This window comes from Balearica regulorum, chromosome 2, assembly GCF_011004875.1.
Source record: "Balearica regulorum gibbericeps isolate bBalReg1 chromosome 2, bBalReg1.pri, whole genome shotgun sequence".
Lineage (NCBI taxonomy): Eukaryota > Metazoa > Chordata > Aves > Gruiformes > Gruidae > Balearica > Balearica regulorum.
The window spans coordinates 43,557,114-43,583,047 of NC_046185.1; the positions used below are offsets into that span (position 1 = coordinate 43,557,114).

The 25,934-nt window shown below is 43.4% G+C and overlaps 1 protein-coding gene across 3 annotated transcripts; it reads right to left on the minus strand.

Annotated features, from left to right (window-relative positions):
* Positions 1–1,983: 1,983 nt before the first annotated feature.
* RGS20 (regulator of G protein signaling 20) lies at positions 1,984–25,612 on the minus strand. Of its 3 annotated transcripts, XM_075744092.1 has the most exons (6): positions 23,908–24,312; positions 21,970–22,215; positions 9,652–9,800; positions 5,522–5,605; positions 4,457–4,691; positions 1,984–3,234 (listed from the first exon to the last, which is right to left on the minus strand). In XM_075744092.1, the coding sequence occupies exons 3-6, from the start codon at positions 9,795–9,797 to the stop codon at positions 3,046–3,048; spliced, it is 654 nt and encodes a 217-aa protein (XP_075600207.1). In that variant the 5' UTR covers positions 9,798–9,800; positions 21,970–22,215; positions 23,908–24,312; the 3' UTR covers positions 1,984–3,045. The 3 variants fall into 3 exon arrangements, with proteins under 3 accessions (XP_075600207.1, XP_075600208.1, XP_075600206.1); XM_075744093.1 differs by lacking the exons at positions 21,970–22,215; positions 23,908–24,312 and adding an exon at positions 25,283–25,612; XM_075744091.1 differs by lacking the exon at positions 21,970–22,215 and having other exon boundaries at positions 1,985–3,234.
* Positions 25,613–25,934: the final 322 nt, after the last annotated feature.

The following is a 25,934-nucleotide window of genomic DNA, read 5'->3' on the forward strand; positions in this document are numbered from 1 at the left end:
TGTTCTGTGGGAGTTAGTGGTTTGTGAAGTGCAGACATTGAAGAAGGAATACCAGTGGACTGGAAAGTTGTTAGAGCTTAATGATATCCTGCAGTTAGATAAATGCCAAGACAAACCAACCATGCTTATTTTCAAGCTAGGATAAATTGATTTTGTGATAATTTCTTACTTGATGAATTATAAATAATATCTTGTGTCAGTATGATTATTTCTCCTGCTATTCATGTAACAGCTCGTCTATAGTAACTTTTCAGTGCAACTCACTTTTGCCCTGAGAAAAGTTTGTGCATAATGAGCAAGTATATAGTAATGAAATGTAGTTAAAAACCTGTCTTCTGTGCAGATGGGTTTTTGGTTTCCTCTTTTTTTTCTTTTTTTCCCTCTGCAATTAAGTCCAGCATTAAGCAGCCTCAAAATAACGTGATATTTAGGGGAGTGGGTTGGTTGGTTGGTTGTGGGGGTTTTTTTGTTTTGTTTTTGTTTTGTTTTTTTTTTAACAGATACTCTCAGGGTACCTGGGGACCAGCATTCTGCCATCGGTGTTGGGTGTAAGCTTAAATCTAAACTACGACATTAAAATCTGTTAAGATTTTTCAGGAAAGATGCACATTGCAAATGTCAGCATATTGTAATGCAGAAGTAAAATCAAAATTGCCTAGAGAATTTTAATTGCTTAGAAGTTGTGGCACATGGAAAATAGGCTTAGAAGTTGTTATTTTCTTTTAATAATCAGATGTATCAGATGTGAACCATAGAACTGCCCAAACCAATATAGTTTTCTCTCCCCTCTAATTTCATTGCATCTTTCTCTTTCTTTTTCTTGCAAAATGATAGAATATATTGTTTGATATAGAGTATGAATGTTCGGTCTGTCTTCCAGCTCTTAATGAGGTATCTTTGCAGGGAAGAAAGAGAACTTAAACAAAATCCTCCATTTCATGAAATGACACACTTTGAACTTTTTTTCATGTGCGTGTCTGATCTTTCCAGCAAGCTGAATTTGACCTAGTTAAATTTACTTTGTCAACTTAGAGTTTTAGAGCAGCCTTACCCACCTTGATTAAAACAAGTACAGCATCGTCGGTTTGACTGCAGACTCCCCATGAATGCTGCCTTACTGCTATGTCCAGTTTGCTTTGTTGAAGTTACTACTTATCATGTAATACTTTATGTAAACTGAGATTGTATCAAGAGTGCTTTGAATGTGTTTACTACAAATTCAGCTGAGATGACCAATGTTGATACGTTCAGCAGTGGCAAATGGACCATGTCTTAAATAGTGGTATATAGAAGAGCTTCCTCTTAACTTAGTCATCCAGAGGGCAAAAGCACTTTGTTTTGCTGTCTCTCTCAAGCTTTTTGGCTTGCTTTTTTTGTGTTGACATGTTGAGTAGTACTTTGTTTTTGGAAGGAGATGATGGTAACTGGTCCATAGCTGTAGTTATTAACTTACTGCATGTTGGGTCTTCTCCTGTGGTGCTGTGTAATGAAAAAATCTCATCGTTGTTTGTTTAATAACGCGAATGCAGTAGGGGGTGAACGTGTCTCCTGCCGAGTGCATTTAGGGAACAATTAAATTGATCTCCTAAATTCTGCCTTGTTATTCCCATTTACTTTTTTCAGAGACAGTCTCCATTTTGTGCTTTTTCACTAGGCAAAGAGTAGGCTTTAAAAGGGCTACAGCAAATGTCACTGAACTATGCCTGTCTGGCCCTTCCCTTCTAGGGGTATTTTTCTTCCTTTGTTCCCCATGTTTCCTTTTCCTGCCTATATGTGTTGTTTGATTCATTTAAATAAATGTGCAGGAAAAAATACAATTTAATGGAAGTCCACTGTAAACTCCAAAGCTTAATACAGTGGAGTTGCAGTGAATCTTTTCTAAAGATTCACTACAGATTAAATCTTTTTTATTTAAAATAACAAAGTTATTAGAATAACAGATTACATACAAATGGATTATGCGGATTCAATTTACTTTTATCCTAGTACTTCTTGTGATTACTGATTTTGAGATATGATCAGAAATCAAGTGTAATGTTCTTAGGATACTGTAAATGAAGTGGTTTATTAGCAGATAGACCTGTTGCTTTTTAGACAGTCTGAAATAGTGCTATATCAGAACCGAATAGTTCCAGCTTCCTCCTTTTGTCAGTTAAATGTATGAGTATGTGTAATAGAAACCTTTCAAGATCTGTCAGGTTAACAGAAGAATATAATATGTACAAAACCAAGATGGTTGATACTGCCATCCTCTCAGGAGCGAGTACTGAAATGTTTTTTTACATCTGCCTACCAAGGGAAGAGAAGAATATGTGAGAATTCTTGTGCTTTATTTCAGAATTTAAATGCCCAGACTCTTTTTCCTCTTAAGTAAATAATTTAACTTTATAAACATCAACAATATGAACTTAAAAATGCTTTCAGCAGACTCTAGTAGTAAAATAATAATTCCTCAGGAAAAGATTTTTTTATAGGCAGCATTATTTCAACCATTAGCTTTCATAAACTTGAGATTGCCATACTGATTTCCATTAGCGCACCGTATATGCATTGAATATGCCAAGACAAGTGGAGTGTACCTGTGCCAGGTACGATTTGTACAATGTGTGAAACTTTTTGCCTAGTGTAACTTGGATGTTGACGGTCCTGTTTTTACTTTGGTCACAGTGTGGATGGGGCAACTGGAAAATTCTAACACTCCACTTAATAAAATTTAGGTTTTGTTGCTCAGTTGGCATTTGTACCTCAGACATACGTTGTAACAGATTTGCAGCTGAGTTACGTGCTGCGTTTGAAAAACTACTGCATTTTTTTTGAACAACAACATTTTCCCTTCATTCTCTTTTGCAAAGTAACACTGAATTTGATCAGAAACTGTAGTTAGCTGATTGTGTCAGAGCCTTGTGCAGCTTTAAATCATTCAGTCTGTGATAAAACTTGCCTGAGTTATTTTCAGGTAAATATTGGATTAATTCTAAATTCCCTGTGGATTGGTGTAGCCCAGAGTTCCGTTTGTTTTAAAATAAATACGTTTAAGAAAAAATCTTAAGCTTCAATGGATTTTTCAGATAAGGACCGAAGCAAGTCCTTATAAATAGCAGAGTTCATAAACCGTGGGTAGGAGTCTCTGTGCATTAAGGTATAAATTTGAAGCTGTGCATCATCGAAGGTGTGTTGTGAGGGTTCCAGCATATTTCGGTTAATAACTTCTCTTACTCTGGAGTCCAGACTGACCTGCATATTAAAATAGAAAGTCACATAATTAATGGTGAATAGTACACGTGGGGGTTTTAGGTTTGTTTTATTGGCTTGAAAAAGCAGTCGGGTTTAACCATTTCAGCTGGTATCCTTCAAGAGTCTAAAAACTGCTAAATGTACTTAGGCAAAAATGACTGGTTTTAAATTTGGAAATAGTAGTCTCTTGAGTATGGATAGAGAAATTTTCTCACTGAGGCGACCTTGCTTTGAACAAGGCTGCCTGCAATCCCGTTATTACTGAAACCTCAGGAGACTGGCAGACTATTTCCAGACCAACTCCCTGCTCTGTAGTAGAGAGGATTTGTAAATTTTTGTGACAGTTTGTTTCCTTGGGAGTTAGTGCTGTTGTAAAGAGGCTGAATTTGGAGTAAACAGTATGACGCAGATGGAAACTGTCACCTGGGAAGCTGTCGCTTAATCAAATTCCTATGTTAAAAAGCAGGGTGAATTGATGCAAACCACAGGTATGGCTCTATAATGATTCCGTACAACATACAAGTAATGTAATTTTTTTTCTGTAAGGCTCTAGTCTCTGTAGAAAGATGTTAGTATTACCGTACTAGGCTGACCAGAGTTAAACAGCATTTTTATAAGTACTTAAGTATGGTTTGCACCGCAAACAATTAAGTTTATGAGTTTTGCAAGGATATTGGAAGGTTTAAAATACCAGCCTGCTTGGTAGGATTATATTAAAATTGAACTGAAGTGTCTTGGAAACTTGACACACTGGCTAACAGCAAAGTGACAAGTAGCTTTGAAAATTTTCAGGAAGTTGGTGTGTGTGTTCTATGCCATATTTTGTCAGCTGCTCTTTGAGCAATTTGAGCTTTGCAAATAACACTTTATCTGTGGTTACTGTGCTTTTGGAGAGAAGCGCAAACCCCCTCCTTGTGCAAAGACAAAAGAAACTGGTTTGTCCAACAAATAAAATTGAAGTTGAGCAAGGATAAAGCAATCATCTGTATGTGTGTGCCTCAAACTGAGGACTTCACATCAGCATGCCAGGGTAGCACAGGAAGAGCTTTGACCTCATCTTGCCTCAACAATGTCTCTGCCTTTCCCCCTAAATCTCTATTTGTTGGCAGTTGGAACGTGTGTGGGGAAAAAGTTCTCACCGAGTATTATTGTGGGTGTAAATGTGTGTTAGAACTAGTTGTGCAAAGCTGCAGCAAAGAATGTATTGGAGAAAGTAATATACCTCTTTTGGAGAAAGGATAGAAATATAATCTTCATAAATTAGCCTTGCTTTTTCTTCAATGACACTTTTGTTGGATTCTTGTTTTAGTTCCTCACAGGCCATCCAGAAAAGCATGTTTTCCTCGCTGAATTCTGTTCGTAGAAATTCACGAAAAGCATTTCTGCCAGCTGGAGTAAGCATCAGCTTGTCAAATGATTGAGCCCAGGCATTTACTTCTTCAAGAGTAGGAGCAGGACTTGAGGAGGGAGAGGACGAGAAGAGAGAAATGAATGATTGTTACTCAAGCTGTTTGCAGCTGGCAGGAGGCATCTGCCATCACGGTGGAACAAAATCGCAAGGTTCATGGGGCTCCAGTTCCTCACTGGAACTACCCAAGTGCAAACTCTAGTAAATATATAAGATGCTTTTTTGAAAGTGTGCTTATCAAAACCTCAGGTGATTGCCGGCGCTTTGATGCAGAACTTGCGGTTTACTGCTCAAAGTAATTGCAACAAAGTTGTCCCTCTGCAACAGTTATGCATTTTTTTCTATACCCAATAGTCCTTGTTGAATCATTGTTAAAAATTGAATGAAAATATGTAGCAAGAAGCAATGATTCAAACCCCATAAAAGGCACCCTCCTGTCTATGATGGTCTTACAGGTTGCTCCCACCTGTTTGAGCAATTCTGAAGAGACAGTTGCCTGACTTTTGGGAGGATCGAGCTCTTTATTATTTTTGTAAGGCTGAGCACTGCCAGTTAGCTTCATCACATAGTTGCTGGGTGGGAACAGGATGTATTTAAAAACTATTTCAGAAAAAAGGGTTCTGTGTTTACAATGCTGGTTTTGATCTGTCGCATTATTAAAGTGGGGATGTGGTTACATGCCGCATATAAACAAGGTAAAACATTCGAGGTCAGACCTTTGATTCCTTAGGAAGTAAGAGACAGATGACTGCAAATTCAGCAGAAGTGACAAATAGATAATAACAGTTATTTGCATATTCCAGGTAATTCACTTTATTTAGTATGGTTTGTTGGGTTTGTTTTGTTTTGGCCTGACAGAACACTTGGCAAAAACCATACCTTTCCTCGCAGTTTGGAATACTCTCTGCTTGGAGTTCATGAGATGTTCGTGTTCTCTCTTCGTCTTGATTTCTAACAGTAAGACTGCAAGGTAGCAAAAAAAAATTTAGTCAACTTCATAAAGGAAGAGGCTGAACGTACACCAGATGCTTTTCCTCCAATATTTAAATAAAAAATCAGCTAAAAGGACAGAAACTAACAGTAGCCACATTACCTGTCGTTACACTCTGACATTAATTTTACAGTTGTATAAACCTGGCAAACTTTAATGTAGCTAAATGCTGTTCAGTATTATATCACATAGACTTTCTGTACAGGGATCATAGATTCATAGAGTATCTCGAGTTGGAAGGGACCCATAAGGATCTTTTCCCATATCTATACACACACACATGTATGCATATATGTATACGTGAGTACCCATTCTCACATACCGAATTATTCTCCATTGACGCTTATTATACTGTGTATGCTTGATGTAATGTTTTTACTTAAGTTAGACTTGATGCACTGGTTTTATGTGAGTTAGGTTTCAAGGTTGGTGGTTTTGGTCTTTGGTTTTGTTGTTCTGCCTGGCTGTTTTCTATATCCACAGGGCACGGATGAGGGCCAAGACTCTGGTTTAGAATGGTGATACCACGTCCAAGATAGCCAGAGTTCAGAAGCTGGAGCACAAGTTTTAAGTGAGATAAATGCTTCTGTACATGTGGTTGAAAGTGTCAGCATCTTTCAGAGTTCAGATGTAGGTATAGCCAGATTGTGTGATAATTGATTGCAACTTTTAAGAAAGCGATAGTATATGCTTCAAAATGTGAGGCCTGGAGCACAAAGAGTAGATATATCATTGCCGAATATCATTTTGAGTATGTCTGACTGGAAATGAGTATTAGTTTGTAGCATTACAAAAAAAATAAATATTTGCGGCCATCATTAGTGATCACTGAGTGTTTTTCACGTCCTGTGGAAGGGTGGCTGTCAGTTCCTGCTGCTTTCATCAAATGTTAGTTTAAATAACTCTAGTTTTTAAAAATTCCTTTTTGGTTGCAGATGATTCTTTTTCATTTGAGACTGGATTTGAGAATATACATATTTCTTTTTAGGGAATGGGGATTATGTTCCAGTTCACAGGCTATCATAATTTAGAGAGAAATGCATGTGCATGCACACACACATACATACACTCATGTAATCTGTAAAGCTGCTTAAAATTTGTCAAGAAGAAAATTGCCAGTGAATTACAACCTGTAATTTATATGAAGTGAGTCCTTCAGCTGAAGTAAAGCAATACAGTTGTGAAAACTTCTAGGAGAATATCGAACTTAATGTCTTCATTTGTATCTTACCTTTTTTTAATGCTAATGTTGGTAATGGTTTTGTTGCCTTCATCCTTAAGAATCTTGTTTATCTCTAGAAGGCTTTTTGTTAAACCAGTTGATTTTTCTGTCCTTTCAGCATTCTAAACTCATGGCTTTGTCTTATTTGCAGCCTTACTCTTCACTGCTTATCTCTTTCTCTTGCTTTCTCTAGTGATAGTCCATAATGTGTAGAGACCCGCTTTTCCCTTTGCCAAGGCAGCCCATGCATTGAAGAGGTAGGGGAGCTTTCCTGTTGCTAAGCTGGAGAGCAGCTACTGCAAACACTTTTTTTTTTTTTCCCCTGCAACATCTGAACCATGCTTTCAAACCAATGAACTATTTCAGTTCACCTTTTCAGAAGAAGAAAGTAGTTAATGTTAGTTTTCTAGTCTTTTGGGGTATATAGGACTCGATCCTTTACTACACTTTTTATCAGTGATTCTGGCCTTTTTTAATGTGGGAAGTGACATACTATGTATTCTTCACACACAGGCAAGGAATGGTATGCCTATCAGAGTTATTTTTAGCTTGAGGGGAACCAACAGATCCAACAGAAAGGATTACAGTTTTCATAGGGTAATGCATGAAAGGGGAAAATGACAAGTAAGAAAGGCTTCCTTGAGAGAACATGCTGTTCCTCAGAAAATGCTTTGCAGGTAGGCTCTTTCCCGAGAAATGTACAGGTAAGCAAAAAAGAGATTAGTGCAATACTGCATCTTCTCAGGATCTGGAAGAGTAGCAGGCTTGAGTTGTGGCTGTAGGAATGAACACAGGCTCTGGGCATCCAGCTGAGAGACTCACTTCACCATTTTTTCATTCTAAATCTACTATTAAGAGTATGCTGAATATTGGATGTTCAGCAACTCAGCTGCATGACTCATGTAGACTGTTATTTTTATTCCTATTCATAATTTTTCTGTTCAAAGTACTTGAGCTATTTTGAGGAAAGGCTCTATGAATAGGGAATAGAAATAGCTTAATTATGGTTTGTTTTGCATTTCTTGCTACTAGAAAACAATTGTTCTCAAAAAAAAAATCAAATTATTTTAAAGCTAAAACAGCCTGCTCTGTTTTGGAGCTTGTACTGGTTTTCAGATGATTCTGAAATGCAAATAGGAATTTTAAGCATCAGGAAATTTGAGTAATTTCACACACCCTATTGAGTAAATTGCTTTCTTTTGAATTGTTTGAATAGTGAGGTGCACAGAAAATGAGCATCTTGGAGAACATCAGGTAAAATGGCAAAACAGCACTTTATCATTTGAAAGATAAAATGCAAATTTTATGTACTCTGACTTAGTAGATAAATGTACCTTATTTTTTCCTTTTATGGAAATACGCGTGTTTGTGTAATATGCAGCTCTAGATTGAGCCGCTTGCGATTGCACTGGACAACTGTTCAGATGAAGCTGAAATTTGTATGGTAATGCTTTAACATAGACACCATTCTGTGAGGTAGCAAACTCTGATCCTGTACAGGCATGGTACTTAATCTCTCTCTAAACTCCACCTTAGTTTACCTCTAAGCCACTGAAGAGGTGGTAGAGTGGTAGAATCAGAGCCAGTTTACTCGACATCTTGCAAAAAAACCCCAAACCACCACACAGCCTTTTGTCCTTACAAAATACTCACTATTGGCATCGGAGAGGATGGAATTGGGTATCTTGGCTTCTGATGAGCTGAGTACCAATAGCAAAGGAACAATAACCTGCTCTTCCCCTGCTTCTAATGTTGTTCTCGAAAGTATTTGCTACCAGCTGCTGGTGGTGGTGGGGAAGATGGAATAGATTCTTAGCCTGGGTTGTAAGGTTATTTATGACTTCTCCCCTTCACGTCAGTGCAAGGTTTCCTTGCTCTGAAGTGTTTATGTGATGGATAGCTTGCTGTCAGTCTTTTGACTGAACTTCTATGGCTGTTTAAGACTTTTTTTCTTTATTTCAATGCAAGTTCTGGTCTTGCCCATTAATTAACACTTGGGCGCAAACAGATACAGGACTTTTGAGTATGGGAAGCTTCAGTTTTGAATGAAATCCCTTGGAATCTGGAGGAGCTGGTAAGAGAGAGAAGGTGAACGCATGATTAAGGGATAGAGTGATTCCTTTTCCTCTTTTGCTTTGCTTCTCTGATAAATTTTCCTCCTTAACACCTTGTAATGGGAGTTCTTCTGAATTAACGTTCTGCTTAACTCCTCATCTTCAGCAAATAGCCACAAAGTCTAAAGTCTCTAATCCTAAGGATTAACTTCATATGAGTTGCAGTTGCCGTGAGTTGGCAACACTAATTAATGGCAACAGCTCCAGTTGCCTTCGAAACAAAAGAACAGTGCTGGGCACCTGGTTCTTAATTTTCTGACCCACAAATTCTTCCACCTTCTCCTAACTCTATTTAACACCATCTGTGCTGCTGCTTAAGTCCTAGTCCTAAATCTAAAGCTGTTACATATTCTGGTATTGCTTTCAGTTTTTACTAGAAGACCTGGTGAAGCTCAAGGCTGAGGAGAACCAGTCCTACACAAAACAGACCTTCTATTGCACAGTATTGACAACAAAAGCACAACAGAGATATTGTACAGAGACTTTTTTTAAAAAAAATCTGTTATTTCAATGGCAGGAAAAAAAAGTAAATGAGTAGAAGGTTGTGTCTAGTACAGTTCTCTCAGTGACAGATTTGCTGAATTCCCCAGGTGGTTTCTTTGGATTATGTTGTCCTACAGGCTGGCTATTGCCTCCCTGCCCCGCTGTTGTGTTCCCCAGAGGCTGGAATGAGAGGGGTTACCATGAGCAGCTGCAGCAACAGCACCAACAAAAGCAGCAGGCATTGGACCCTCGATTTCCTGCGCTGTGCTGAGCCTGTGCAGCGCCTGGGGTCTCCTGGGTCGTAGACATCTGCCGTTTGCGCATCTCCATCCGCTCTGATCCCATGGGCTGCAAGACAGCAAGAGAAGGGGGAGGGTAAGAAACGTCTCTTTTTCTTTTTGTTTGCTTTAAAAGTCTTACCAAGAACTGCTGAAGGCCACAGCTCCAAAGGAACTGAAAAGCTAAATGCTTTTTTTTTTTTTCCCCACAGAAGCTCTTCCGTGTTGAATCCTTTGGAAAATTCATTTTATTTAAGTGCTGGGATGAAAGGCGAAGGGCTGATGAATTCTGCACATGGGTGGGAATACAATGAGAAGAGAGTGGTGATGCAGAGAGCAAAAGGTGGAAGTGAGGGGTCTTGGAGACCTGCAACTCTGGGCACAGTGGTATACATAAGCCTAGGAGTTGAAAAGGGTTTCCTGAGGTTTTGACTTCAAGGCCAGCCCTAAAGACAATGAATGGTACAGAATAGAGGTAGTTGGAGCCTTTTCTTTTTTTTTCTCTTTATCTCTCTCTTTTAGCCAATGCGCAGGCTTAGTGATGCTTGAGTGAGACACCTGAGCTCTCCTGAAAATCTGGCCTTTGGTGAGTATCGGGGATGTCTCAGACCTGCTGGTTGCCCTGTAGCAAAGGGGAAAGGCCAATGCTTATCTGTCCGTTATAGCTCTGACTGCCACAGGTGTGTTAAAGTGTTTTTCTCTCAAGAAGGAATCAAGTGCTTCTGTGAAGATTAGGGATTACTAATGGAGAAAACCCACAACTGAACATTGATAGTCAACGTGCAAGTCTTTGGTCACCTCCCCCAGTTGAAGACAGCATGAAAAAATTTTGGTGGAAACACTTGGGTTTTTTTGCACTGTTCTAGGAAACCTTTTTGGAGCATGGATTCTGCAGATAGTGCAGAGAAGTGGTGTTAATGAAATGCCCAGTCCCCTTGAAGTCCCTGTCCCTTTCTGACCTCTCTCTGAGCTTCAGACTTGCTCTACAGCACTTAATAATGCGTGCTCTATTATGCTGAGGGTTGTGCCATACCTAAGTGACAAGTGTCTTGTATAGATGAAATGCCAGCTTGTACAAAGATGAGTACATTTTCCTTCATTTTGATTTTATTTGATTTTTGGATACGTAACTAGTCATCCTCCTGTGTCCTGAGACCCCTTTGTGTGTAGATTTTTTCAGGTTGCTAAACCTTCTTTTGAGACCATGACAATTGTAGGGGAATTAAAATCAGCTGCTACCAATTTTGATTTCTTTTTTTAATTGATAATTGAATACCAGACTTGAAAAATAATCTGATGAGCTGAATAGCAGAGAGTTAAAAATTGCCTTCTTTTCTAAAATGTTCAGCCAGTTTTAGGAAGTACTATTGTTGTAACTTGAGGGAGAATGCACAGACGTTGTCATGGACTCAACAGAAGTGTCTGGAGAAGAAAGGACATTATTTTAGCAGAGTGAGGCATTACATTTTGCTGATTTCTTTTTTTTTTTTTTTAATGCTGAATTTGTTTCTCTCTTACAGAGCTTAATAGTTTTTGGTTTTGTGAGAACCACCCACTCTCCCAAGAGAAAAATGCATGACATGCTGAGCAGAAGATGCACCTGTTTTGCAGGAGGAGTAAAATATAAAAACAACAGTACAGATAGAAATTATAACCTATTTTGTAACTCTGTAGACCTGATCTGACAAGCAATGCCTAAATGCCCAGAAATAGAAAATTGGAAAAGAACATAGCTTCCAAAAACCCCACAACCTTTCTTCTCAGAATGTGGAAGAATAAATGTGAAATGTAAAATTGTAGATTCAGATTTCTTTCCTTCAGAGTTTCAGATTCACAGGAATAGAATGAAGCCCTAAGTATGAATTTCCTTCCAGATACCTATACTTTTTCAAATAGAGCATCTTCATATTTCAATTAGAAAGTGATAGCATATAAAGCATTATTGGAATGATAATATATCTAACAATATTTTAGGCTGCTTTGGACAGTAAACACTGATTAGAAAAGTGTAACTTGGATTCAGATATGTGCAGTTTACGTAGCCTAATCCATCCACTCTTACTTTTGAGATGTTTTATGTGGATAGTTCACACATTCATCTCCCTAATTCATATTACCATTGAACTGACTGGTGGTGTGAGTAGAAAAGCTGGTTCCTGTTGTTTGCTTTTTTCAGGGAGAAAGCTAAAGGACGGTGGCACTGTGGCTTAATTCAAGAGACCTTTCTGGATCCATTGTTACCATTTCAGGAGGTTCTTTAGAATTGTTCTTTGACATCTTTAATGCAGGGAGGAGTATGTAAGCAGCTGTACGGCAAAAACTGCCCAGCGGCACTGTGGTGTTTGTTTCACTTGCGAATCATACACCTTACTTAGTTTTATGAAGGTTCAGCATTGCATGATTTCTCACACAGTTTACAGAAAATGAAGGATTGAGCAACGCAAAAATTTGAGACACTTTCTTTCAGATTAAATGATGCATTTTCATTTTTATCTGGTAGATGTATACTAACTTTCTCATTGAATAAGCAAGTAGATTTCGGTCATTTATGTGATGAAGACTTGTTTTGAAAGTTATTTTTAGCAGATAAAGCATGCTTTCATGATAGCAGAGCTGTATTACAGTAATGGGAAATAAGAGAAAGACGACTGGAATACATCTGTTGGCTTAAAGACGGCCCAAGCTTTAGAATTACAGAGCCATTTAGTGATTATCGTGCATGTATTTCCTGTAGCAATTGACAGTCGTATTGTAAATTCAATAGAGGTTTAGAGTGGATCACAAACTAATTGGGATGTGACTTTCTGCAGTGTATTAGCAGGAATACTGTGGTAAGATACAGGAAGTAATTTACTTCTCTGTGCAGGTACTAGGGGTATAGCATTTGAAGAAAGATAGAGCATCTATCTAAAACTCTAACAAGATGTTTAGAAAGCGTGACTTACACAGAAAAATTGTAGGAGTTTGGGTTGTTATTCTAGAAGGGCGAATTGAGAAGCATATTGATCAGTAAAAGGTTACAATATTCTATTGTTCTCTGTTTCTTTCAGAGATAAATGATGAGTTAGCTTGGGCTAAATAAAATCTAGGCTCGATTTTATAGGATAGCAAGGTAGAGAGCTGAGCAGCGGTGCAGGTTATTACAAAGTTATAGAAACTTCTTTGGCACAGATAGTATTAAGACTCATAAACCAAAAACATACTGGGCTAGTCCAGGTTCAGAGAACAAGCAATGAGTAAGTGATCCATCTCAGCATTGTTTTTCTAACTTTGTTCTTCCCTGCTTGTGTTGGTTTTGTTTTGTTTGTTTTTTTTTTTTTTAAATGCAGCTCTGGCTCTAAACCAAACTCATCCAGCACATGGTTCTACATACCTTTCTACCTGGACCAACTCCCTTTGGCTACATAAGAATGATTAATCTGCAAGAGAAGTGGATGTCTTACATTGAAAGTCTAGGGGTTTGTGGTTTATCCTCTAACCAGAATTGCAAAATAAAGTTAAAATGTTCATGTTTGCAGCACACTTTGTTGCAAATGTATATCCCAATCGTGATTGCACCGAGACCATGCAATGCCAGACTTGAGGCCTGAGCACACAGTGAGACATAGGCTCTGCCTAAGGGATGTGTAATAATTTTGTATGTATATTGATGGATATACACCGGCTTTCTAGATTTTCTTGTTTTTTTAAAAAAGTTGTAATAATAAAAAAAAGGTAAACCAGGGAAACACAAACCCTGAAATTTTGCAGCTATGCATGGTGATATAAGATTACCACGAGCTCCCTATCTGCTGCTTTTGCTCTTCCATAAACTGCTCCTTGGCTGGAACAGTGGCAAAGGCACGGACACTGAGTTTGTGCAAGTCATATAAGGATTCATTTTCAAAGAAAAGTAGCTTGAAAAGCATTGAGTTATCCGAGTATGACTGTACACAGGGAAGTATAATGATCTTGGAAGGTGCATGGAAAAAAAGTCATAGAGATGAAGCAAGTTGTCTGAGATCACGCAGTGAGTTAATGACGGAGCCACTGATGGGACACAAACAGCAGCGCCTTACTTTGTGTCTGTAGTTGTTTTCCTGCTGCCTCTAGTATATCCAAAATTTCACTATGAGTCACTGAAGTTCTCCATCACTCTTTGCTGCTTCTTGCTGCAGCCACCATAGGTGTGCAATGAGCCTTTCCAGGCACCTGCTCGAATTACTGTTTTGAGTTGCATTATCTGCAGGAACGGACAGTAGATTTATCAACAACCGCAGTGAATAATATTTGTAGGAATTTACAAAATTCCTTGCTTCTTTACAGTACAACCCACATTAGCAACAATTTAAACAATCACCTGACTTGTGCATCTGTGGGAATGGAGGCAGCTATTTTTTTGCCTTCAGTAGACTTTAGGTGCTCATGGCAAAAAGGAGAGGGGTTTGTAAAGACCTCTCAGTAGGTCTTCTGTTCATATAATGTTATGGCTGTTAATTTGGGACATTAGATGGTTTGACTGGGTCATGCAGTAGATGTAAAACCAATTAGAAAATCTAGTGTCTGTTCTTTGCATCAGTGATGAGACTGACTATGTATTACTTGAAAAATTATTCACTTGTGGATGCTCCTGCTCTAGTACATGGTACCAGTGATTGGTGACCTCTTCAAGTTTATTATCCCATAGTATTAGGTGAAAGGATTTCAACCAACTCTAATCAAAACTAGTAGAAGTGTGACTGCTAATTTTGCAAGAGGGTTTTCCTTATTTTCCAGACTGATATTGTGGATGATCAGGTGGTTTGAATAATGAAAAATGCCAGTCATTAACAGCATTTTAAGCTAATAGCTTATATTAAAGTTGTTAAAGGGAATGACATAGCTTGGTAATTAGGTTTAGCTAAGTATTTTTCTTTCCCTATCCTAGTTGAGAATACATTCAACAGACCAACAAGTGGTGGAGTGGGGAAGCAGGATAAGAGGCACATAGAATCACAGAATAGTTTGGGTTGGGAGGGACTTTTAAAGGTCATCTAGGCTGACCTCCCTGCAATCAGCAGGGATGTCTTCAACTACATCAGGTTGCTCAGAGCCCCGTCCAACCTGGCCTTGAACATTTACAGGGATGGGGTATATACAGCCTTTCTGGGCAACCTGTTCCAATGTTTTACTACCCTCATTGTAAAAAATTTCTTCCTTATATCTAGTCTGAATATACCCTCTTTTAGTTTAAAACTATTACCCTTTGCCCTATTGCTTCAGGCCCTACTAGAAAGTCTGTCCCCATCTTTCTTACAAGCCCCTTTTAAGTACTGTAAGGCTGCTATAAGGTCTCCCCAGAGCCGTCTCTTCTCCAGGCTGAACAACCCCAACTCTCTCAGCCTGTCCTCACAGGAGAGGTGCTCCAGCCCTCTGATCAGCCTTGTGGTCCTCCCCTGGACTCTCTCCAACAGCTCCATGTCTCTCCTGTACTGGGGCCCCCAGAGCTGGACACAGTACTCCAGGTGGGGTCTCAGGAGAGTGGAGTAGAGGGGCAGGATCACCTCCCTCAACCTGCTGGTCACACCTCTTTTGATGCAGCCCAGGATATGGTTGGCTTTCTGGGCTGCAAGCGTGTGCTGCCAGGTCATGTTGAGCTACTCCTCCACCAACACCCCCAAGTCCTTCTCCTCAGGGTTGCTCTCAATCCCTTCATCCTCCAGCCGATATTGATACCAGAGGTTGCCCCAACCTGTGTGCAGGACTTTGCACTTGGCCTTGTTCAATCTCATGAGGTTCACGTGGGCCCATTTCTTGAGTTTGTCCAGGTCACTCTGGGTGGCATCTCACCCCTCAGGCAAGTCAACTGCACCACTCAGCTTGGTGTCATCTGAAAACTTGCTGAGGGTACACTTGGTTCCACAGTCTATGTTGTTGATGAAGATATTAGACAGTACTGGTCCCAATATGGACCCCTGAGGGACACCACTCATCACTGATCTCCATCTGAACATTGAGCCGTTGACCACTACCCTCTGGATGCGACCACCTAACCAATTCCTAATCACTGAACAGTCCACCCATCAAATTCATATCTCTCCAATTTAGAGAGAAGGATGTTGTGGGGGACCGTGTCAATGGCCTTAATTTGGTATGGGTGTTGCTCCCCTGCTAGCTGCTATGTTTCATAAGTGGCATAAAAGGTGACTTAAACTGGTCCCCGTGACCTGATTGTGCTGCTTAAATAATGATCTCTGTGTACGATGTTGGAGACGAATGTGTGTACAGAGCTGGGCAGGTGAAACATCAGTTGTAGCAATCAGTTGGAAGAAGACTTTGGAGCTCAAGGAGCCCTGGGAGCTGAAGTGTATATGAAAGTAAGTGCAGTCAAGGGTGAGGGACAGTTCAGAGCTGCTATTTGGCTGTAGAACAAGAAGATGCATTCCTGAGGAAAACAAGGTGTACTAACATCCTCCTAGACCTGACACTGTCAGGTAGATCACTGCTCTGACAGGAGACTGTTTTTTAGTCAATATGGCATTGAAGTGGGAAAGAACCTGCAATGAAACTGGACAGATTTCTCCTCGTAGAGAAATTTTTATAATGCAGTTAGAAAAAAATGGATAAACTAGGTGCATTTTCTGTAAACAGTGCAAATGTTCTTCCATCAGCCAAAATATTCTGCACCAGGTGTGCACTTTGAAAATGGTAATTGGTAAATACAGCTTGTTGTCACACCAGTCTCCCAGGACAATCACTTATTTCATCAGCTGACACTGAAATAAAAACAATATGGAGGTGCTGTTCCTAAGGTTTTCAGTTTGCATGGCATGCAGTCAGTATCTGGTTTTAAATGGATTTGTTACTGGCCAGTGTCAAGTATTTTCTCTTTTGTTTCCCGGGGCAATCAAATATAAATATGCCTATCAGCAAAGAGGATGTTTTCTTTGGAACACCAAAATCCCATTGTGATGAGAGAAAATTCCATCCTATTTTTTTAAACATTCAATTTTGAAATATTAATGCTGATTACACATACTATGAGTCAAATTTTCAGCTGCTGAAAAACTACATCACGATGGCCAGTGAAGACAAGGGGGTCTATACCAGCTGAGGATCTGATCTGGTACTTGTATTTATGCTGCAGAGTAAAGTGACTTTGTATCTTGGGCTGGACATAATACCAGGTGGTGCTAAGTGGAGGTGTTATGAATTGTCTGAAGTGCCTTTCTTCAAAATTCATATGAATGTTTTGTTTAAAAATCCTCCTTCTGCTTCCTGAATGCATTTACACAGATGGTTACAAACAGGGAGAGTTTTCTCTTATCACTGAAAGCGACTTTTTCCATTGTACGTGTTCACCCTCTGCATTCTCTTAGTATCTGTGTGCATAAATGATTGTTCTCTATTTCTACTCCAATTGAATAGTTTTGTATTTATTCTTTGAGAGAACTCTTTCTGTTTTGACTATAAACTAAATTTAGAGATAGATTTTTATATTTTTTCCAAGGTAGTTTATGTATGTTTAGATTTTTAGATATATTTCTTTAGATACTTAAAGGTTCAGACCTATGAGATGCTGTTCTCATTGTCCTCTTGCAAGTTGAGGAAGATCAACATCTCACAGGTTCAAGCTCAAATTACTGCTCTGGTTTTGTTTGGGGTTTTTTGTAGTCACTTGGGTAGTCACACTGAGCTCTAGTGCTTTCCCTCTTTAAGACTGAGGCAAGGTTATATTGCATCTTCAAGGTAAGAGAGGAAGGTCCAAGAGGAGAACTTACCTCTGAGCCCCAATGGAGAAGTTCAACTACCTAGTTTGTGACAGGTTTATCCCCTAATACACCTGGATTTCAAAAACCTTGGATGCTCCCTGGTCTCTTGTTTAATTCCTCATTACCTTCAACTTCCTCACTAGGTTTCTGTACTACAGGAGAGATCCATACTATAAAATTTGGCTTGCTGAGGAACAATAAGCCAATCAAAAATTGCTTTTCTTCCTCCAGATTATCTCCCTCACAAAACAGAAATTTCACTGCCCTACACTCCCTGTGCAGTGAGCGTTCTTTCTCAGACTTCCAGACCTCTCAGAAGGTGCTATGAGAAAGAACAAATGGCGTGAAAACCCTCTGTGCTGGATGCTCTCTGCACTTGAGAACTGGTGTCTGCCTTTGTCCCCACCATCTGGAGCAGATACATGCCTTGTTTGAAAACAGGTTGGAGAAGACAACAAGGGATTTAAAAACTGGAGATGGACCACTATCTTGTACATGTTTTGTAAGGAAGCCAAAAATACTTTCAAACTACTGAAGGAATGAGGTGAGATACCTTTAACCAAAGAACTTTAACCTCTACCACCTCCAGCATTACTTAACCCCAGCCTTGGTACAGTTTTAGCGAATTGCTGGATATAACATGAAATGTATCACTATGTCCAATTATCTCAGTTTGCCCGAAGTAATGACAGCACTGTCAGAGGCACCTACGTCTGTTTGCTGAGGGCTTGGGTAGCCATAATTGAACAGAAAAAAATATGACTTTCTGGTTCATATGGATAGAGAAGGACTAAAAGATGCTATTCTGCTGGTTCTTGGATAGTCAATGGGATCTGATTTTGCTAATATTGAGTCACTATGGGGAATCAGATCTTTGAACAGGACAGTCAGTCAACGTCCAGATGGCAACAGGAGTTTCTGTTGCAAAGGTCCTTGTAGTGGTGGTGTTGGCTGGACCTGATGAGACTCCCTGAGCTGTGCATTGCTGCGCAGTTTTTGTATCCAGCTGGCCTGTGCTCCTTGGGACCACTCCAGCATGTGCATGACCTAATAGTGATCACCTAGTGATTATCACCTAGTGATTATCTTGAGCTACATACAAAACATCTCCTGACTACCTAAACTGTGCGCAAAAGACTGTCCTACATGATCACTCCTGTGTCTGCAGGAAGTTTCTCCTCACTACTTACAAGTTACTGGCAACTTGGAAGTTTCCTGTGACTACCTGCAATCCATGTAGAGGTGGATCAATTTTGCAGACCTGGAGTCTCTGGCAGGGCCAGATTCTCTGGATGTTGATCAGCACATTGAAACACACAGGGATTGGTCTGGGTGCAGCAGAACCTGCCTGAAGGAACCCACAGAACTGTCCAAATCCCTCATGGAGAGCACTAATTAGTCAAATACTTAATTGAGAAAGGGGAGTAGGAGTTGAGTTGATCAGCTTGTCTCTGGTTGGTTCACTCTCTCAAGTCAATGTAATGTTGCATCTCTGCAGATGCGTAGGTGTGGAGTTTCTGCATATCCCAGGGAGAGAGAGGTCCTTCTCTATATAATGATATCAACAAATTTAGTCTTTTATAAAAATGTCCCTAAAAAGCAATGAACCAAAAATAGAGAAAAAATAATGGCACATGTTCTTGCTTCTTAGCCAGCTAGACAGCATCTGTGATTCATATGAAAAGTACACACTCATATTACTGAATGCTCATAAGTAATTAAAAAAAAAAAAAAAGTCCAGGCATTTAAGCAAGCATCTGAAAAGCTACTTTTGACAATAGTGGGAAAACTACTGTATGTCTTAAGAGTAATGTTGAGGTACTGGCATAAGTATGTCTGTCATACCTTTTCCATTCCAAGGCATGCCTAGCTGACATTCAGATTATGAAACATTTATGTACGTAACCTTATGAACGCAAAGGAGTGTGAAGGTCAGGAGTGAAAATTATTTGCCTGGTTAAAAGCACCTCAGGTGATATTTGGCTATATTTAAAATCTAAGCCACAAATGTCAAATTTAAAAACAAAACAAAACCCCAACCAAATTTAAAAAAAAAACCCACAACCTAAACACAAGAATACATAGAAAAGATTGTAGACAAAGCTTTTATACTTTTATCCTCATTTTATGATAAAGCACGATGTGGCATTTTCTCAGCTCAAAGTGCAAAGATTCTATTACTTAAATGTAATTTCTTAAAGATAACGTGTACTCTTGTACACGTTACAATTAGGCAGGTGTGCAAGCCTTAACTTCTGCTCGGGTCCGATTTGCACGGCCACGGCACGAAGCTTTCACAGTAACCACAGGGCCTGGGAAGCCCCGTGCTGTAACGCTAGCTGCCAGCCCGTTGGAGTGACTGCACAGATGTGGATCATCACAGTCCAGTTATTTTTCAGTAAATCCTTCATGCCTGATCCAAACTCTGTTATAACAATGGAAACCACCTATTGGTTTTGGCTTACTTAACTCTCACGGTTGCTGCTCTCCCTTTGGACTCCCCCCCCCATAATAATAACCAGCAAGTTGGAAGAAAGAGATTCTGTCCTTGTCTACTCATGTCATAAAAGGCTTGCTACTGGGGTCAAGCTCAAAGGCAATCTCTGAATCTGCGTTTTTATGAATTTAGAAATACTTGGGGCTGCAACGTACTCCCACTGAAGCCTGTGGCAGTTTATTGTCAACTGAAACATAAACAGGAAGGTTGATGCTCGTGCTTCTTCCTCTTCATTGACAAATTTGACACGCAGGCTTTCTGCATCAAGCAGTGTACTATTTTAGATAGAGAAGAATTATAATATATGTTAATGAACTCACCCACACATATGCACATGCTTTAGGCATAGTTATTGGATTGGCCACTTAGTGAGTTAAGAGCAAGAGCTCTTTGGAATTTTTTTTTTTTGTATAAGTGGAGATTTGGCATCTTGTAATGGGGTAACTGAAATGGTTGAGAGTTTACGAATGCAAGACAGAGGTTAGCAGAGGGGAGACTGGCAGCCACGCTGAATAAAGCAGCTTCTTATGTCCCTGCTGCGCCCGAGTCTGTCAGAGGCTTAAGTGGATAAAATTTCAAGAGAAAGTAGTATGCTTCTATAGGTTTAAGTAACAATTCTGGGATGCTTTTATGTAAAAAGTCCAGAAATTGAGTACCTTTACCTGTTTTATTTAATTTATTTTTCCAGTGGAGCAGCAGCTCAGAGGAGCTGGGTTCATCTATTCAGATTAAAGCATTGCTGTACGTTTCAAAAGGAATGGCTGAAAATGTATCACACCCACACAGCAATCGGTAATGGTGCCTTGATCACGTCACCTCTAACTGAGGTCTTTTCCTACCAAGGGCTTAGATGTCTTCTGCTCCTTTTTCTTTGCTATTCAATGCTGCACATTTGGCCACCAGATCAGCCCACTGTCTGCAAAAAACTTTCTGCACTAAAGTATTTTTCTGAGTAAAATCTGAGTTTCTTGTTAAGAAACATAGTTACTTGGGGTTTTGGTGGGATTTTTGTGGTTTGTTTTTTTTTTTTTTTTTAGAGGGATGCCCTATATCTCCTCAGGTAGTATTGTAAAGTATTTCTTTACTTTGGATTTTATCACAAGAGACTTCACTGAAAATGTTACTCTAACGTGCACTTAGCAGGGTCACTCTCTGTCATTATTTCTCCTGTAATAGGGGAAAGACACGAGAGAATTTTTTACCAGTTGCACAGAAAAAGCAACAAATACAACCTGTCGCTCTGGTCCAGCTGTTTCTGTGGGCGCTATGACAGGGAAGCAGTACAAGTGCAAGTATGGATTTAACTTCATCCCATGCTGAGTCTCCTTACAAACCAGGTCATTGCAAACCACAATTAAGTTAAATCAGTGTCAAGTCCTCCTCCTCTGTGCAGCAGACTGTCAGCATCCCTTGCCTTGTCTTCTGTGGCAGTTGGAGTCAGCCTCCGTGGATGTTCATCGGTTCACACTGGCTGATCAGCTGTCTTAGAAGCAAAACCAAACCAAATAGACCTCAGGCTTCTCCAGTGTTGGGAGTTCTACCACTGCTTCAGCCCTGCTTTAGCTGGCTTTAAGGTCAGTGGAAGTATTTGCTTCTAGTTATTTTTATGCATGTCACTTTAAAAAAAAAAAATAAAATTCATTCAGCCTAATATTTTACAAACTTCTTTACTATGCAAACAGTGAAACCGGTGCATGCAGCAGATTGCTCTGCTTACTCCCATCATCTACTGAGCGCTTGGTTGCATCGTGCTTAATTCTGAATGGTCTCCAAAAAGCCCATTTTACTGTACTATGAAGTGACTCATATCACACCGAAGCTCTGACAACTCGCACTGGGTATTGGAGTCACATGGCGCTGTATTAGTGGGTGACTCATTTCATATTGTACTCGGTGCTGAGATCTGACTCATATCGAACTGTGCGAGGAGCTGACTGACATTGTACTGGTCTGAAAGCTGGTTTGAATCGGGATGACTCACCCTGGAGTGCATTAAATAGTGATTCACATACCGTTTCCTATTGATTCCGATTGTCGCGATTCACTTCAGATTGTACTACGCTGGCATCTGGCTGCGCTGGCAGGGTCGGCACCGTGGTGGCTGCCCTCTGCCTTGCGAGCTCGGCTACGGTGCCAAGCGGAGCAGCGTCAGCCAGGAGGAGCAGGACCAAAGGCAGCATAAAGCTGACGTAAGGTCAGAATTTGACTTAGCACACTGTCATTTTGGTCATGACGCTCTCTGGACTTCTTTCCTTCACCTGACAATGACCAATTTTGAAACATGCCTATAAGCAGAACGTTAGGAGTCGTGAACCTCTAGCTAAGAATGCTCTTGCTTCTGAGTGCTATGAGATCGCTGCAGTATTTCTAAGACCTGCTGCCTCCTTGTGATAACTTTTCTTAGTGACAAAAAGAAGGGTTGAGTGACTCAGTACCGGCAGTTGCCTACACTTCAGGTTCACCAACTTGTGACCTGGGCTTTGAAAGACACACAAAGCTTATACTCAGAAAACTCCTTCCTGGTACTGTAAGCTGAGCCCTCAAACATTTTTCACTCTGAAAAATGCACACTGTTCTTTCCGAGGGAGAAAGAGGTGTGTAACAGCCGAAGCGATGCTCCGTGATTAACTATTTGGGACCCAGAGTAAAGATATCAAAGTAGGTATTGATGGGAGAGGTAGATAAGAAAATAAAGGGAAAATAAAGTAACTGTTCTCTCATCTTAGAGCATTTTATAAAACACAGTGCTAGTTTACATTTGGTTGGCTTGAACATGCTCTTAGTTTAGAAAGACGCTCCTAGTTTTAACACAACGCTCCTAATTTTAACCTGACCACAGCTAGGACTCTCCTAGCTGACAGTGATTTCCGCGCTTCGTTTAGTTGAACTAGTGGTTACTGGTTTTTGGTCCTGTAGCACGGCAGTGGTGTAACCAGCACCACGGTACATAGCTCCTGGTGCTGATGTTCTGTTTGTGCAACGGGCACAGAGGTACGAGGAGATTCTTCACCATTACGTCATACCCATGGCACTGCATGAAAAGTTTCGATCTTACATTTTTCAACAGTAAAAACGAAATAATGGAACGGTTGCATAAAGTAAATTACATCAGTATTAAATTACTGTAATTCTTACGGGCATATACAAGAATAATCTTATTTCACTTTCTGCAGTTGTGTCCAATTTTCATTACCTGCTTTTTCTTACCTACTGACCCATAACTAACGACAGAGCTCAGGAAGAGCCCCTTCTCTCACCCAAGGATGCATGATGTGGCAGGCTGATACTGGAAGAGTCTATATGGGAACACTCGCTTGTTGCTACTCATCTCTAACTTTGCAGGGGAGCCGAGGGACCCGAGAACGGACGCGCCGCCGGACTCCCCTCACGAAGGGGCGGGGGGTGATGGATGCTGCCTTATCTTCATCCTCACTCCTGAAAAGAGGAGGAAGGGCTCCTGGGGACACGGCGGGAGCCGAGCCGAGGTGGTGTTACCTGCGCCGGGGCGAGGGAGGCGGCGCCGAGCGGGGCAGCGGTGGGGCCGACGCCGCGGGGAGGGGTCGCTGCCCCCGCTCCGGGGCCGGGGCCATCCCGGTGCTACCCGGGGACCCGGTGGGAGCGGCTCCGGGAGCCCGTGGGGAGGGACGGGGCGGTGCGGACCCCAGCGCGGGGTGCTCTCGGCTGGCGGCTCCCGACCCTCCGAGGGACGGGGGGAAGCGCCTTTTGCGCCGGGTCCCTCCGGTTTCTCCCGGGGAGGGCGGACGCGGCTTCTCGCCCGCCCCTGCCGCGGGGGCCGCCGCTGGCAGCGCCGCCCGTCCCGTCCCGTCCCGTCCCGTCCCGCTGCACCCGGGGCGGCCTCGGTTGCGGCGCGGGGGTCGCGGCTGCCGGTGACGAACCCGCGCGGGGCCGTGGGGCCCGGCGGCTGCCAGACGGGACCGAGTGGTACTTACGGTGCCGGCGGCGGGGCCCCGCCAGGAGTCCTCGCCCGCTTCCTCTCCGGTAGCGGCGGGCTGGGCGCCCGGGGACGACGGCTCGCCAGCCCCGCGCATGCGCCCGGCTCTCGCGGGCTCGTCTCACGGTGCCGGCCGCGGACGCGGGTGGGCTTCGCTCGCCGTGGCCGGAGCCGGGGGGGAGCGAAGGCCGGCAGCCCGCGCCCCCCGCCCCGGCCCCGGCACGACGAGGCGAGCACCGGGGCCGCGCTGCAGCTCAGGGGCGGTTTGCAACGGGAGCAGCAGCCGCCGCAGCGCCCGCACCGCGGCGGCGGGCTGGGGAGGGAGCGGGGGGAGCCATGGGGCCGGCGCCGGAGGGGGGAGAAACGCCGGAGAAACCGGCGTGAGAGTGTGCGTGTGTGAGCGAGTGAGTGTGAGTGTGCGTGTGTGCGCGCTCAGGGGAGGGGATGGGAAGGGCTTGAAGAGGCGGCGATGCTGCCGCGGGGCTCGGTACTGGTGCTTTAATGTTCATAGATGCCTTAAATGAGAGCCGTGCTTATAAACCCGGGATTGGAACACGCTTGCATTTTAAGTAACTGCAGGGATACATCTTCCCTCCCCGCCCCCCCAGCCGCCTCCTGTCTTCCAGAGGCGCACAGCTCGCCGCCGCCGGGCTCTCTCGGTCTAGTTCTCCCGTTTCAGCGGGGCACGATGTTACCGGCTACGGCAGCCGCGCAGCGCGGCCCCGGGGAAGGCGTGTGCAGGACGGCGGGCAGGAGCCGCCGGGTTCGGCGCTCACCCCGCTTCCTCCGGGGCGGCCCTCCCAGCAGCGCCCTTACCAACACCGCCACGTTTCGGGGACTCTCTCACCGATAAGGTCCCGCCACCGCGGCCCCCCCGGGCAGTCCCAAACGCCGTCTGCCGGGAGGGCGCAGCGCGCCCGTCGGCGGGACAAGGGTTAACGGGACGGCTGCAGCTGGTGTCACCGCCGTCCCCGGGCAGAGCGACACGGTTTTCCGTGAAATCGAGACTGATCCGGTGCATGAACGCCCTGCGCGTTCCCGGTTCCCGGAGCTGGGCTCCCGGTTCCCGGGAGACCTGGCGGGCAGCCCTGCCGTCGGGGCTGCTCCCTTCTCGCCTGCGCACCGGGTGCGGAGCCCGGCGGCCGCAGGAGCCCCCTTGCCGGAGCCAGCGGACCCGGGGAGCGATGAAGATGGCAGATGGGGAGCGGCGGGCTTTGCCTGTGGAGCCCGGGGCTCTCAGCCCGCGGAGCTCAGCTAGCGCATCCGAGACTCCCACGCCGGTGCCGGCTGGGGAACGTGGGCGGACAGCGGCTTCCCCGGTGCGGGGAGGAGGAGGAGGAAGGGGCGGACGCGGCCCCACGAGCGGTACTCACAGCGCCGGGCGGCTCGGGGGCAGCGTGGGGCTGCGGCGGCGCGGCTCCGTGACACGCCGGGCATCTCCGGCGCTCCGCGGGGAGGTGGCTGGGCGGCGGCGGCGCCGGGGCCGGGGCGGGGGCCGGCGGCGGCGGCTCAGCCCAGCGGCCCCGCAGCAGGGCGGCGAGAGGGCAGCGGGCGGCCGCCCCGCTCCCCGCCAGCAGCACCGCCAAACCCACGGGGCCGAAGCGAGCCCCCGGGGCGTCTCGACGGGGCGCCGAGACGAAGCGCGGGCAGGGCCGGCGAGCGGGGAGCTGCGGCCGCAGGAAGGGGCTGGAGAGCAGAGCTGACAGCGGGGCGAGGGGCCCGGCAGGCCTCGGAGGCTGCGGCGTGCGGGGGAGGTGTGGAAGCGGGGGACGGGGCGGGGAGAGAGAGAGAGAGAGAGAAAACACAAAATAAGCATTACCGGGTGGGCAGGCGGGCGCCCTGCACAGCCCAGCCCCGAGCGGAGCCCCTCCACCGCGGTGCTAATCTGTGGGGTGGCAGACTTGAACACCCACCGGTCAGTCCCTGGCTGCTCGGGGCTGCCCATTCACCCCTCCCGCGGGCACGCTCTGTGTTTTAACTTTTCTAAGTCGCCCCTTTAGGCGCGGTGTGGACGAGACTTCTTGT

What these genes read in the sequence shown, in the direction of transcription:
- RGS20 (XM_075744091.1), bottom strand. Translation starts at nt 24,006, where the DNA reads ATGCGCGGGGCTGGCGAGCCGTCGTCCCCGGGCGCCCAGCCCGCCGCT. An exon ending in GGGGCCCCGCCGCCGGCACC is followed by an intron (nt 9,801 to 23,907) that starts GTAAGTACCACT and finishes GCTGTCTTGCAG; the next exon opens with CCCATGGGATCAGAGCGGAT. An exon ending in ATTCCAAACTGCGAGGAAAG is followed by an intron (nt 4,692 to 5,521) that starts GTATGGTTTTTG and finishes TCCCTCCTCAAG; the next exon opens with TCCTGCTCCTACTCTTGAAG.